The 14,618-nt window shown below is 38.3% G+C and overlaps 1 protein-coding gene across 4 annotated transcripts in view; it reads left to right on the top strand.

The window, feature by feature from the left end:
• KBTBD3 (kelch repeat and BTB domain containing 3) overlaps positions 1 to 10,520 on the top strand; it is a 26,774-nt gene extending 16,254 nt beyond the window's left edge. The window contains exons 1-3 of one of the 4 annotated variants that reach the window (XM_023507723.1): positions 3,272 to 3,338; positions 3,719 to 3,862; positions 8,292 to 10,520. In XM_023507723.1, the coding sequence (XP_023363491.1) occupies positions 8,296 to 9,894 (1,599 nt within the window). In that variant the 5' untranslated portion in view covers positions 3,272 to 3,338; positions 3,719 to 3,862; positions 8,292 to 8,295 and the 3' untranslated portion in view covers positions 9,895 to 10,520. Of the gene's footprint in view, positions 1 to 3,096; positions 3,339 to 3,718; positions 3,863 to 8,291 lie in introns of those variants that run through there. The other 3 variants (XM_023507722.1, XM_003801175.3, XM_023507721.1) reach the window with 3 other exon arrangements.
• The last annotated feature ends 4,098 nt before the right edge of the window (positions 10,521 to 14,618 follow it).

The following is a 14,618-nucleotide window of genomic DNA, read 5'->3' as shown; positions in this document are numbered from 1 at the left end:
AGGCGCCGAGCCAATGTGGACAATTTCAATCATACTATCTCTTTATCTGCTTTGTGTACCTCTTCTTTGTAGTATAATATTCCTTGGCTATTCCTTTCAGACATTTCTTTTCATCATCACGAGTCAGAGAGGCTGTCTCAACTCTCCCACCAATTGATTCTGACATTTCAAATAAAAGTTGTTTACAATAATCATTCTTGTTTCTTGGCTCTGAGGCCCTAGGAATTATAGAGAGCATGTTCCCCTCTCCTTTCCCCTCTCACCTTGTAAGTGTAAACTTCTTAATTAATGACACTTAAATGATTTGCTCGCCTTTTCTCTTAAATTTCTTATAGAAATAGGTTCTAACTTCCACTTACATATTTACCATATAGTATATGCTAAATTACCTATATTTGATACTCTCAACAATATAACTAGATAAGTAGTTTATCCCCCATTTTATAGATGAAGAAAATAAGAATCAAAGATTAGATGTTATTTTCCTCAAATATATCATAAGTAAATTGCCCAGCTGGCTCTGCAACTCAAGGCCACCTGATTCTAAAGCCTTGCTACTGCTTCTGTTTCACATTGTTAAAGGAAAAACTTTAGGCCAATTTAACAGTTTATTTGAGCAAAGAGCAATTCATGAATCGGCAGCATTCAAAGCTGAAAGACGTACACTGTAGCAGCACTGCCAGGAGCCTTTATAGGCTGAACTTGGAAACAAAACAGAGGAATCACCTGACTTGCTATAGCTGTGCATTTGCTTATTTGGATATGGTCTTATGGGAAGTCCCTAGTTATGTAACCAATTGGCTGGTTGGCTATTTGTGATTGGCTGAGGCTTGTTTTTCAGTTTTCAAGTTAGTTACAAGAAATATTTCCAACTTAAGTTACAGTTTGTTTACTGAGACAACCTCAGGCTAATGGCTTCCTTATTTGAACAACATTACATCAGACTCTTGGGAAGATAACACGATTTTTTAAACAAGCTAATATTTCATATCTGTGTATTTTACAGACGTTTGAAAAGGAGAAAAAATGAATAATTTTTAAAACAGTCTTATGAATGACTTCCCTTATGCAGGAAAGAACTTGTCCTGTGTCATTAGCCGTATATGCGTATCTTTATGCCTCAGTTGCAGTTTGGATACTCTTTGATCCTATGTTCTCAACGTTATTAAGTAAAGACTTGAACGGTTGTGATAGTTAATTTTCTGTATAAGCTTGACAGGGCCATGGAGTTCTTGGTCAAACATGTTGTATGGTAATATTTCTGAATGAGATTAACATTTGAGTCAGTAGACTGAGTGAAGCAGATTGTTCTCCTGTATGAAATGGCTCACCCAGTCAGCTGAAGGCCTGAATAGAATATGAAAAGGCCAGGTAAGGGGGACCTTCTCCCCACTGAGCTGAGACCCCAGACCAGTGTCCCAGCTTGAAGATGGGCAGAAATACTCAGTCTTCTATTCTGCTGAGGCCTTTAAAAGATTGGCTGAGGCTCACTCACATTGGGGAGAGAACTCTGCTTCACTCAGTCTACCAATTCAAATGTTAATCTCATCCAGAAATAAGGTTTAACCAAATATCTGGGGATTTTGTGGCCCAGTCAAGTTGCACATAAAATTAACCATTATGTCACATGTAGCTGACCACTTACAGGTAACTAGAGCAACCAAGGACCTGAGTTTTTAACTGTATTTAATTATAAGTAATTTAAATTGGAATAGCTACACATGACACTCATGGTTACTGTATTTAACAGCACAGCATTAGATAGTTTTAGTCCTAGAATGGAGCTTTGATTGATACTGTAGGACCATTCAGAATACTTTTCCAGTATGTGGCTCTGACCTGGGCCCCTTGGAACACTTGCTTTGAGAGAACCAAGCTACCATGCTAGAATTCCAGCTACCCTGAGACTGCTGTGCTATGATAAAAAAGAATAAGCTAGCTACATGGTGAGCGTGCATCAAGGAAGAGAGAGGGCTAGCCCGTCTCTTCTCATCATCCCAGCTGAAGCAAAAATAAGAATAAAGAAATCATTTTTGACCTGTAACACACTCAGACCTCCAGATGACTTCAGTCCCAGCTACTGTGTGACTGTAGCCACATGAAATCTCCCAAGCCTGATGCTCCAGCTAAACCCACAGAACCATAAGAGATAATAAATTGTTGTCTTAAGTCACTAAGTTCTGCAATAATTTTGCAAACCTGAACAGAAGCCACTAAGTTCAGGAGTGATCTCAAAAACAATCGATAACCAGAATAGAAATGTACAGGCAATCCAAGTTTCCTATTTGGCCCCTATAGTGCCCAGTCTTCCTTTTCCTTTTTGTTTTCTTTCTTGCTTTTGATGGTACAGCTTTAATACTGAGTGTCCATAAAGTTTGTGTGGAATTTAAAATAGTGTGGAAACACAGACTCTATGGACACCCTGTATTTGGAGCTGAACTTGGACTTCAGGAAATTACAATTATCTGACTTTCAACTGTCTTGGATTCCTGTTTGAAAAGCTTTTTTTAACAAAGTTATGTGCTTTTTTTCTTATTTCAAATAAGCCAACTTGGACGAGTGCTTCATTTTTTCTTTTTTACTAAAGGCCATAACTAATTAATACAATGCAAAACTTTGCTTTTTCTCAACCACTTCTCCTGTAAAAGTCTAACCTTAGGGGGCCTATTGTCTGTGTCCAAGATCAGCATTTTAATAGCTGCTTTGCTCCCAGAAGAAAATGGATGCGAGAAGAAGGGGGGAGTGTATTGGGCATATACTCAAATAATAACTACTGTGGGAACAACACCATTTGTTTGTAATAGTAAGACTAGTCTTACAGTGAGATCCTCTATACACTATACAACTTGTAAATTTTGCTGTTTAGCCCAGTTATATAGCTTTGAGCATAAGCCCATAAGAATTACACTTTTTATTCCAAAGAGTTCAACATTTCTGAAAATTCAAAAGGAATTTATTATTAAATGTCATAAAAACAAATGTGTAGAGCAAAGTTTTCTATCATATGATTGTTCTTAGCATTTTTTGTATAATTGCCTTTGAGGAAAAATTTCCTTAGGTCTGTACTATATGAGCGATTTTTTTTTTTCATTCTAGTTCAAGGACACGGAATTGGCTATGGATAATTCATATGATTTCCATCAGCGAAACTCATGTAATGGAATTTCGTCTGAGAAGAAAAACAACTTCCTTGTATCAGAAGATCATGGACAGAAAATCTTAAGTATACTACAGAATTTTAGAGAACAGAATGTCTTTTATGATTTCAAAATAATCATGAGTGATGAGATAATCCCGTGTCACCGCTGTGTGCTGGCAGCCTGCAGTGACTTCTTCAGGTACCTGCAGCCTTGTCTGGGCCTCCAACTTTATCATATGGGTGATTCAGTTATGTATTAGAACTACACTCAGTTTCCACCCACAGGAACATGCAAGGGTAATTTTTAAAAAAATACTAATTAGAAGGGCGGCGTCTGTGGCTCAAAAGAGTAGGGCACTGGCCCCATATACTGGAGGTGGCAGGTTCAAACCCAGCCCCAGCCAAAAAAAAAATAGAATCATGATTAACTAGTAAATTTTGAGTAGGAGAATTTAAGATTATCTTTTAAAAATACTATCTTATTTTATAGCACAGGTCTTCCCAAGCCAGCATTTCCCAAAGTTCTATGAAATATTATTCCTTTAAAATGTTCTGGAGAATTTTTTTTTTTTAATCAAGGTCAGTTTATTTGGAGGATCCCTGTACTGTATTATTTTAGAAAAAGAGGACAGGACAAGCTGAACAAAAATGGAAGCAACTTCAAAGAAAATGACTCTGAGGAAGATGTCCCAGACCTGCATTGTGTCCACGCGTTGGCCAGAGGTGGGCGTGCGCAGGGGCTCTAACCCAGAGGATTTAAACGTTTCTTTACTCTTTGGCAAAGACTTTCCTACATTCAGGAAAAGTACTTCTTAAGCTAAAAAGCATTTCTTGGGAGCACCCAACTTGTTATCACCCAAGCAACTTTCTGAATATAATTTGGGTTTCCTGTGTAGATCACACATAAGGGAGTGTCCAGTCACGACACAGCAATAAAATACTGATTCTGTGAAGTGAAAGGTCAGACACATGACCTTCCAATTGTAATAATCATATCAAGGTAATACTATCAATAGACAGGCCAGCCTTTCTTGGTGACATCCTGGTCTTCAGCCCTCCTAGTCACATGATAATAAACTTACATCCTAATTGCAGTATTTTGCATTGTGTTCAATTTTAGAAGCAATTTTAATTCAAAATAGGCAGGATTTAAATCTCAAATTTTTGTTTATTAAATAATAACTGTGTACATTATTGCAACCATGGGGTACAGTGTGGTATTTTCATATACAATTTGAAATATTTTCATCAAACTGGTTAACATAGCCTTTATGTCATTTTCTTTTTTTTTTTTTTGAGACAGAGCCTCAAGCTGTCCCCCTGCATAGAGTGCCATGGCATTACAGCTCACAGCAACCTCCAACTCCTGGGCTCAAGCGAGTCTCCTGCCTCCGCCTCCCAAGTAGCTGGGACCACAGGCGCCCGCCACAACGCCCAGCTATTTTTTGGTTGCAGCCGTCATTGTTGTTTGGTGGGCCCGGGCTGGGGATTCGAACCTGCCACCTTAGGTGTATGTGGCTGGCGCCCTAGCCGGTTGAGCTATAGGCACCGAGCCTATGTCATTTTCTTAGTAAGATGCAAGTTAATTTATACTGTTTTTAATCCTCAGTTGAAATCTTATTTTTTTACCAACATCTAATTAGATCTCAACCTTGTTACCGTGATAGTGAATTTTCTAAGCTAGACTTCACTCGGCAGCCATTTACTGATGCCCACTAACTGCCACACACCTGCTCCTATAGGGCTTCTCGCTTTGCATTCGGGAGCAGTGGCTCAGGGCCACAGCGCAGTTTCCCGGGGACAGGGAGGCGGCTCAGGGCCTCCCCAATGTATTCCAGGGACAGGGAGGCTGCAACAGTCACCACTCTGCTTGCCTTTTTAGACTGTATGTCTCCATCTGTTCTTATTTTTTTCTCTCAGGTAATCTGTTTTTGAGACAGAATCTCTCTTTGTCACCCTTGGTAGAGTGCCATGGCATCATAGCTCTTAGCAACCTCAAACTCCTGGGTTCAAGAGATTCTCTTGCCTCAGCCTCCGAGTAACTGAGACAACAGATGCTCACCACAACACCTGGCTGTTTTTAAAGACTGGGTCTTGCTCTTGCCGATGCTGGTCTCAAACTCCTGACCTGAAGCAATCCACCTGCCTCAGCCTCCCAGAGTGCTGGGATCACAGGCGTGAGCTCCCAGCCCTGAGTTATTCTTTTTGTAACTTCACCAGAGCTCTTACTGTTTTTGTCCTCGGCCACATCTCACGTTCTAACGCCTCTCCTCTTCTAATCCAGCTTTTCTTCCACGTAACTCTTTCCTGCCCCTTTTCCTTCATGTCACTTCTTCAGCACAGAAGAGTGAAGGGTGTGTAGGCCAGTGCTCAGGACTTGGCCTCTGAATGCATGTGCCCTAAATTTAAACCTCAGCTGTACCACTTACCGGACATGTGACTTTAGGCAAGTCAGTTAACCTCTTCAGGCCTACGTTTTCTCATTTGTTTAAAAAAAAAATAGGATAATAAAAATCGGAGCTAACTTACTGGCTCATTATGAAGGCTAAATGAAATAATGCCTAAGTAATGACTGTCAGAGTACTCATACATTCAGTTAATGTCAGCTGCTATGCTTATTGTTTCCAAACCTAGGAAAACACGGAAATAATCTGGTGTGAACACACAGCTTGATTTCCTTATAATGTATTCATGCAAATAAAGTAAGAGGCTCATGTGGGCACCTGAATATGTGGTCCTCCACTCTTGTTGAAACCATTTTTTAATTAAATTTATCTGTACATAATTTTCATTCATAGAACTTGGTTTAGCTTATTCCTAGTTTTTCATGGGTCTATTTTTAATTTTTTAAATTACTATTAAAACAGAATAATATGTTTTTTAGATTTTATACCTGTTTTAAATAACACAAAGGACAGATTCTTTATTATATGTGCTATTATTTACAGTATTCTATAAATGAGTACACAGTTCATATGAAAATATGCACAAATGTAGATAGTAAATTGGTAATTTACATTATTGTATTATAATAAGGACACTAACTCATTTGTGTTACGAAACTTACTGGAATATTGGGAATACAATATAAAATAAAATGCTGGAGAAGTACACAATGCATGTTAAATACCATTTACAGTGTTTTTGGAAAACAAAAATTATGACTGAGATGTAAAATCACTGGCGACAAGAAATTAAGAAGGAATCACATGCATCTCATGGCAGCTTCATGGCACACGGTGAAGCAGAGAGAGACTTAACTGGGCACCGTAAGACGAGGAGGGTCAAGTCTATGAAGATAATTTTGCATGTATCTTCTCAAAGAAAATGTGGAAGCTGATGTTAAGTTAAAGATACATCTAATTTGATAGAAATCATTTGCTTTCTTAAAATAATAACAGTAGCAGCTAATAGTTTACATTGATTAATTCATTTATTTCTCTCAGCAACCCAAAGAAATAAAATACTACCAGTATGTTTCACCATCTTCAGATGAAGGATTTGAAGCACAATAAAGTCAAGTCACCGGCCCAAGGTCATACAGCTTATAAGTGGCAGAGGCTGTGTACCTATCCAGACAGCCAGAGTCTAGAGCACTTACTCTTTTTTTTTTTTTTTGAGACAGAGTCTCTGTTGCCCTGGATAGAGTGCCATGGTGTCTGCCGTGGCATCATAGCTCACAGCAACCTCAAACTTTTGGGGTCAAGCAGTCCTCTTGCCTCAGCCTCCCAAGTAACTGGGACTGTAGGTGCCCACCACCATGCCTGGCTAGTTTTTCTGTTTTTAGTAGAGATAGGGTCTTGCTCTTGCTGAGGCTGGTCTTGAACTCCTGAGCTCAAGCAACTCACCCCCTTGGCCTCCCAGAGTGCTAGGATTTCAGATGTGAGCCACTGTGCCCAGCAAGCCCGTACTGTTAAACTACCCTAAACTGACTACAGATATCTCCGTAATCTAATATGAGTAGCATCACAGGTTGATCTTTCTATACGTTACTGACAATCCTGCATGATGTGTAACTGCATATGATTCTTAAACTATATTGATTTGGTTTTGTAGTGAGAGGTATTGAGTAGCTTAGTCGATGTGCTCCTTCCTTTTTCTAAGGAGTGTATGTTATGTGCAAGTTCCCTCATATTTTTCAGGTGGATGCTGTACTTTTCTGATAGATTTAGTTGCCATCTGGAGTGCGCTATACTGAATTAGTTGATTCTCCCGTAGAATATGTGGGCCTCTGCTCGCAAAGGTCGCTTAAACAACACTGGCAAAATACAAACCATAATTAAACCAATAGCAAAATACAACTTAGTCCCTGTGTACACATTTCCAAACAGTTTCTGTTTGCCGAAACTGAACCAAGGAAATTCCCAATCCTTAGATTCTGTCAGCTTTCCCATGTGAGGCTAAAATAGAACGTGTTACAAAGAACTTCCACACTGGTGTAATCACTCAGATTTAGGAACTCATCTCATTTTCCGGTGGCTGTTACCACAAACGCTTTGTTTGGCCTTTTTAGCTTGGTGTGCTATACTGTGATTAGTTTGTTTTGTGAAATCACATTCTCTTTTTCCCCGAGGCTCTGTATAAAATATCTTTTCAGAAGTGTGTCTTATTTGGTGGATTTCCCCACAGATTCATTGGCGACATCTGGTGTCTCTTTGTGCTCTGTCTTTCCTGTTTCATTAATGTCTAATCAGAGATTAATTTCAAAAAGACCTTTAAATCGTAAACCCCAAAGCACTATATTTTAGTTATCACTGGCACAGTTGATACTAATTAACCCATAAATAAAGGAAGAATCTTTCTGTTCTAGAATGATTTTATCTTATATATTATGTAAATAATATATAAGAAAACAAATCAGTAAACAAAATTTGGATTTTTTAATAGTCTTTTTTAGTGACTATAGCTCAGCTATACTGTATATATTCTGCAGTATTGGAATTACATAATACAATTGTTGGCAATAAATACTATGCTATATAATGATTCTAAATATTCAAATAATTTGTTAGGGTGTCATTAAAATGTGATTTTATAAGTATATTTCAAGCCAACCTGAGGGTAAAGAAAACCTCTTTAAGGTAATATCGAAAATAATCATGGAATACAGTATTTCTGTTTACTTGTTCCTCTTTGTTCTTTATCTTTGCAGGGCTATGTTTGAAGTAAACATGAAAGAAAGAGATGATGGAAGTGTAACTATTACAAATTTATCCTCCAAAGCAGTAAAAGCGTTTCTTGATTATGCCTATACTGGAAAAACAAAAATAACAGATGATAATGTGGAAATGTTCTTCCAGTTGTCATCATTTCTTCAAGTCTCCTTCCTATCCAAAGCTTGCAGTGACTTTTTAATAAAAAGTCTTAATCTTGTCAATTGTCTACAGTTATTATCTCTCTCAGACAGCTACGGCTCTGCCAGTCTGTTTGAGCACGCATTATACTTTGTACAGCACCACTTTTCTCTATTATTTAAATCGAGTGATTTCTTAGAGGTGAATTTTGGAGTTCTACAAAAATGTCTAGAATCAGATGAGTTAAATGTTCCCGAAGAAGAAACAGTACTGAAAGTTGTCCTTAGTTGGACTAAACATAATGTAGAATCAAGGCAAAAATACCTGCCTCACTTGATTAAAAAGGTCCGATTGCATCAGTTATCTGAGGAGACGCTCCAGGACTGTCTGTTCAATGAAGAATGTTTGCTGAAGAGCACAGACTGCTTCGATCTGATCATGGAGGCACTTACGTGTGTACAAGGCTCTGGTGGACTCTTCCCTGACGCTCGACCTTCCACAACTGAAAAATACATATTCATTCACAAAACCGAGGAAAGCGGAGAAAATCAATACACATTTTGCTATAATATTAAAACTGACTCGTGGAAAATACTGCCGCAGTCACACCTCGTTGATCTGCCGGGATCTAGTCTTTCTAGTTACGGAGAGAAAATATTCCTGACAGGCGGCTGCAAAGGGAAGTGCTGTAGAACAGTCCGGCTCCACATTGCTGAGTCTTACCATGACGCCACCGATCAGACCTGGTGCTACTGTCCCGTCAAAAATGATTTTTTCTTGGTATCAACTATGAAAACACCAAGAACCATGCATACGTCCGTGATGGCTCTCAACAAATTATTTGTCATAGGTGGGAAGACCAAAGGATCTCGGGACATTAAAAGTCTCTTAGACGTTGAATCTTATGACCCTCTTTCCAAAGAATGGGCGTCCGTTAGCCCGTTGCCCAGAGGCATATACTATCCAGAAGCGAGTGCATGCCAAAATGTAATCTATGTCCTTGGGTCAGAGGTGGAGATTACAGATGCCTTTAACCCATCGCTTGATTGCTTTTTTAAGTATAACGCTACTACTGATCAGTGGTCTGAACTAGTAGCAGAGTTCGGGCAGTTTTTTCATGCAACGCTAATTAAAGCTGTCCCGGTAAACTGCACACTCTATATATGTGACCTTTCTACCTATAAGGTTTATAGTTTTTGTCCAGATACTTGCGTTTGGAAAGGTGAAGGATCTTTTGAATGTGCAGGCTTCAATGCAGGTGCAGTTGGGATTGAAGATAAAATTTATATATTAGGTGGTGATTATGCACCAGATGAAATCACAGATGAAGTCCAGGTCTACCACAGCAGTAGGTCTGAATGGGAAGAAGTGTCGCCGATGCCCAGAGCCTTAACTGAATTTTACTGCCAGGTGATTCAGTTTAATAAATACAGAGACCCATGGTTTTCTAATCATTTGTAAAAGTAACGTGTACTTGGACATTCTAAAACCATCTCAGTTATAGTAACCTACAGTAAATTTGTTAACCGTGATGATGAGTAAAAAGATATTCACATCTTAATGAAATGACATGTTATTGCCATCAGACCACTAATATGTATGTACATATATGAATAAACATTTCCCTGAAACTTAAAGTACAAAATACATTTTACCAAAAATCGTACTGAATGTAATCTGATCTTGGAGAATCCAGAATACTTGGTATTTTCATATGTAAATAAGTCATAGATTCTGACACTTTGATTTTTAAAGTACTTTATCCATGAAAGACTAGCAAAAATAAATTAAAGTTCACAGATTTGTACTATTTGGACATGAGAAATCTCTTGAGGGAGCAAAATGAATTACTGACACAGTCTATGAAGTAAAAGATAAACTAGAAAGAGGTGAGAATCTTCTTACCGTAGGAGGAAGAGTGGTTGAATTTCTGTCATTCCTGATTAGCGGTTACCTTCTTGTACCCTAAAGGGGTCAGACATTTTTCTATGCAGTCTATTTCCTCAGCCTTCTAAACAGTGCACTAAACGTAGTTTAACTTTTTTTATAATTCATCTCTTCATTGCAAGTACAGTGTACCATGTTATGTCATCAATAGTTACGTAAATGGCTTTAAAATTGCTGATTCTAATTAGTTTTCAGTGTCAATCGGTTCCAGGTTCTAGCAATATTAGCTCTTATTGTCTATGTTAACATTCCTTTTTTTAAAATTTCAGATGTAATGTGGGGGCACAAACAGATTCATAGTTTGCGTTTGTAAGGATAAAGTCCAGTGTGCAGCTACGTCCCACACCAAGGCAGTGTGATATCTACCCGTGTAGTGTGTCCATGGGTGGGAATTTACCCAACTGCTTCTCCCTTCCCCCCCCACCCCACGTTTGAATTTCATTGAGTTTTTCTCTCATGTGAGCATGCTAGTATTAATCTACTAGTTCCAACTTAGTACTGGGTACATGTGATTTTGTTTTTCCCTTCTCGTGAGACTTAGGAGATGTATAAATTAACATTCTTGATTTAGTTGGTAGTTCTAAGTCACCCCTGGCCTGAGCTTACCTTGACATGTCCCCCAGGGAGTGAAGCTCTTGGATTCCGGCATGGGAGCCCTGACATGCTTTTCATGTCTCATGACCAGGTTTAGATCAGCACCGTATCCATGCTCTGTACTGATGATGGTGACTGTAAGCACCATGTCGGCTTACTACACAGGGAAGTTACTCTCAGTGGATTACTTTCTAAATTCAAAAAAAAATGACAAAACTTCTAATAACAGTAATATTCACAACGGGCATCTATTTAGAAGTGTAATCTTGGACCCAAATGATGAAAGAGTATCAGTTATCATTGTTCTCAGATAGATGATTTTGCCTTGCAGGAGTGGATGTTTCTTAAATCAGCATAAAAGATAAAGGCATTTTAGGTTTTAGGAACCCTGATTTACATCTCCAGCAATGTGCAGGCTGGATTTCTCTGGAACCAAGAGTAGATTTTTACACTCTGTAGTAAATGTTAATCTGCTTTAAATGTACATACTCTTTAGAAGCGTGTCCCTAAGTGGAAAGACATTTAAATGAAGGTCCTTTTCTTTTACCATAAACATTTAGAAAATCAAAAATTTCAAACATATTTTTCAAATTAAACAGAATATTAAATTTTCATGCAGTTCCAAAATCTATTTCTGATTAGATGACAAGTACATAAAAAGTATTCTGTCAGATTGGTGGCCTTTCTGTATAAGCATATGAGTAGATGGTTCTGCCCTTTTCTCTGTATAGGAACAAAGAAAATACCATGGAGGCTTGTGTGTGTGTGTGTGTGTGTGTATGGCTTTGAAAACAAATTATTTGGCTCGGCGCCTGTGGCTCAAGCAGCTAAGGCGCCAGCCACATACACCTAAGGTGGCGGGTTCGAATCCCCAGCCCGGGCCCACCAAACAACAATGATGGCTGCAACCAAAAAATGGCCAGGTGTTGTAGCGGGCGCCTGTGATCCCAGCTACTTGGGAGGCTGAGGCAGGAGACTCGCTTGAGCCCAGGAGTTGGAGGTTGCTGTGAGCGTGATGCCATGGCACTCTACCCAGGGGGACAGCTTGAGGCTCCGTCTCAAAAAAAAAAAAAAAACAAATTATTTAAGAAAGATCATAACACAGTGAGTGACCTATATGTTGATATACTAAACTGTTAATTTAAGAATATATAGAGTATATTTAAAATAAATATTATTTTAATCATTGATGCTAGGAATTGTTCATCTCTTCCAGAAAGGAGATCAGATATTTACATTACAATTCATAAGAGTACCAAAATTACAGTTATGAAGTAGCAACGAAAATAATTTTATAGTTGGGGGTCACCACAACATGAGGAACTGTATTAAAGGGTCACGGCATTAGGAAGGTTGAGAACCACTGAACTAAAGCAAAATTGAATCCCTTCTGGATATTGTTACATTATCGTATCATCTTCATTTCCACCATTGTTCTCATTGGCCATTGGCTGTGATAATATTCTAGAAATGTCCTTGTTAGCTCCCACTGCATTTGATTTAATGTTTTCTAATGCAGAAGGTTTTCTGTCTCAGAGTCTGCAGTTGCTGTGGGTTATTTTTTAATCATTCTCACTTCTTGCCATCCCTTTACATCTGTACCTTTGTGCTTTCCTCCAGTTATCACCGCAAGAAAAAATACGTGTAATCAGAAGACCTCAGACTCTTCCTTTAGTTACTGTTCCTTCTCCTGTTCACTAGAGCAATCTGTGCTGGGCTATAATTGGTCTCCTCTCCAATTTTGCATCTCTTTGTAAAGGTAACACTTTTACAAGTAAATAATTAAAAGTAGATCCCTTTGCCTTATTGAAAAATAGTTCTTTGTTGTCAGATCTTCAAGGAACCCAACCACACGGGGTCAGTGACCAAACTGGTATATCCTTTGCTCTTGCCATTCCTTGTGGTTTCCTGTCTAAGAGCCGTATATACTGTTCTGGCCTCACCCTCCATTCTGGGTGTCTGAAGTGTAAATCTTAGTGATCCCTCAAGTCAGTTCTCAGTACTTTCAGGAGGAATTATTTTTCCCGTCTGTAAGTTTAGGTAAGAGAAAATAACAATTCCTTATGGCTTCTTCCTGTGCTCTTTGGTTTCTTGAGTCTGTTTTCCTTTCATTATATCCTTCAGCCACTGCTACGGTGAAAGAGACAAAATAATTGTACTCGTTATCCAGATCGCTGTCATTGCTGCGGAATAATTCTATTAAACTTCCAAATCCATTCTCGTTTATCTTGCTCCACTACATTTGGATGATGCATGCAAAAATATTTTAGTATTGTAATGTCTTCTAAAATTGAAAGTAGGCGTATGCATTATTAAATATAAAAACAATTAACGTGAGATCTATTTAAGGTTAATGGGCATTTCTAGAGGAGTCTTTAAACTTGAATTAAAATATGGAACACCTTTCGTTCATCTGGAGCCTTTGAAACTAAGTAGTAAGAGGACTAGTTGCGTAATCCAAATGAACTACATTCCCGCAGTACTCACCTCTGGTCTTCGGTGTAAAAGAGTTCTTTATCCCGGCAATGTTCATTGCATTCTTCCCCTGAAGGGTTGATCGTGATGTGAGGGCAACCATGAGCTGCAAGGAGAGCTCATTCTTCCCAGACGCCCAGAAGAGGCCCTGGGTGTGCAGTCAGGGTGCGCAGCTCAAGGTGCCCATCTGAAAATCAGCATCGAGCAGAGAGGGGGGAATCTATTTACATTGTGGGATTTGAAAGCAATAAATATTGTGATGATTAATTATGTAGTTGCTATAGTTGAACATATATTGTTATTATTAAGGTCATCATTCTCAGTTTAATTGGGTCCAGTGTTATGGAAACTCTTCTTATATTAGAATTGAAAGTATGAGACTCAGAAATGTTATCCTGGGGGGCAGCTAGAGGACAACCTAAACCAAAAGCTCAAATTGACAGGAGCGCAGGTTTCTGTTCAGTGTAAGAAACTTTCCTTCACTTATAACATCATACCTGAGAAGGAGACAAGATCAAAGATGGTGGCATGTGGCAGATCATTCCAATCATTTCCTACACAGAACTGCATGACCAAAGATTTTTACATTCTATTTACACATCTCAATCTCAGTAGTTTCTGATGTATGGCTAAATGCTTCTCTGACTTATTTAGCATGTTGAGGCCTTCTAAGTAACTTGATTTCGATGGTTCTGCATTCGCAAGCTATTTCAATAGGGATTGAGACTTACAACTACACCATTTTAGGAGCATTTTCATTGAAGGAAATTTTTTCTTTTTCTAAAAGCACTCAGGAAAAGTCTATAAATGCTGATATTTACAGTGGGCTGCTCTTTAGGATTTTTTCTTCAATTTGCCATAGCTGCATGTTTGTTTTATAATGAATAGGAACTAAAAGACCAGTACTTAAATTTTCTCCTGAATCATTGTTCTTATTTCTCTATCAATGTTTTTATATAGCCAAATGTAGTGATCTTGGTTAAATATTGTATAATGTGAGTGACTATTTTTATATCTTAAATATCTAGATTTGTTTATAAATTATATTTGATGACTATGATGCTTAATCAAATGTCAGAATTTAATCACAGAATGATACTATTAGACATTTATTAAAAGATAACTCTTCTAAATGATAGACTCATATTCAAATTTGAAAATAAACTTGG

Source organism: Otolemur garnettii, unplaced genomic scaffold, assembly GCF_000181295.1.
Source record: "Otolemur garnettii isolate 467f Iridium unplaced genomic scaffold, OtoGar3 scaffold00200, whole genome shotgun sequence".
NCBI lineage: Eukaryota > Metazoa > Chordata > Mammalia > Primates > Galagidae > Otolemur > Otolemur garnettii.
The sequence above is the reverse complement of the archived record's forward strand: the minus strand, read 5'-3'. Positions and strand labels throughout refer to the sequence as shown.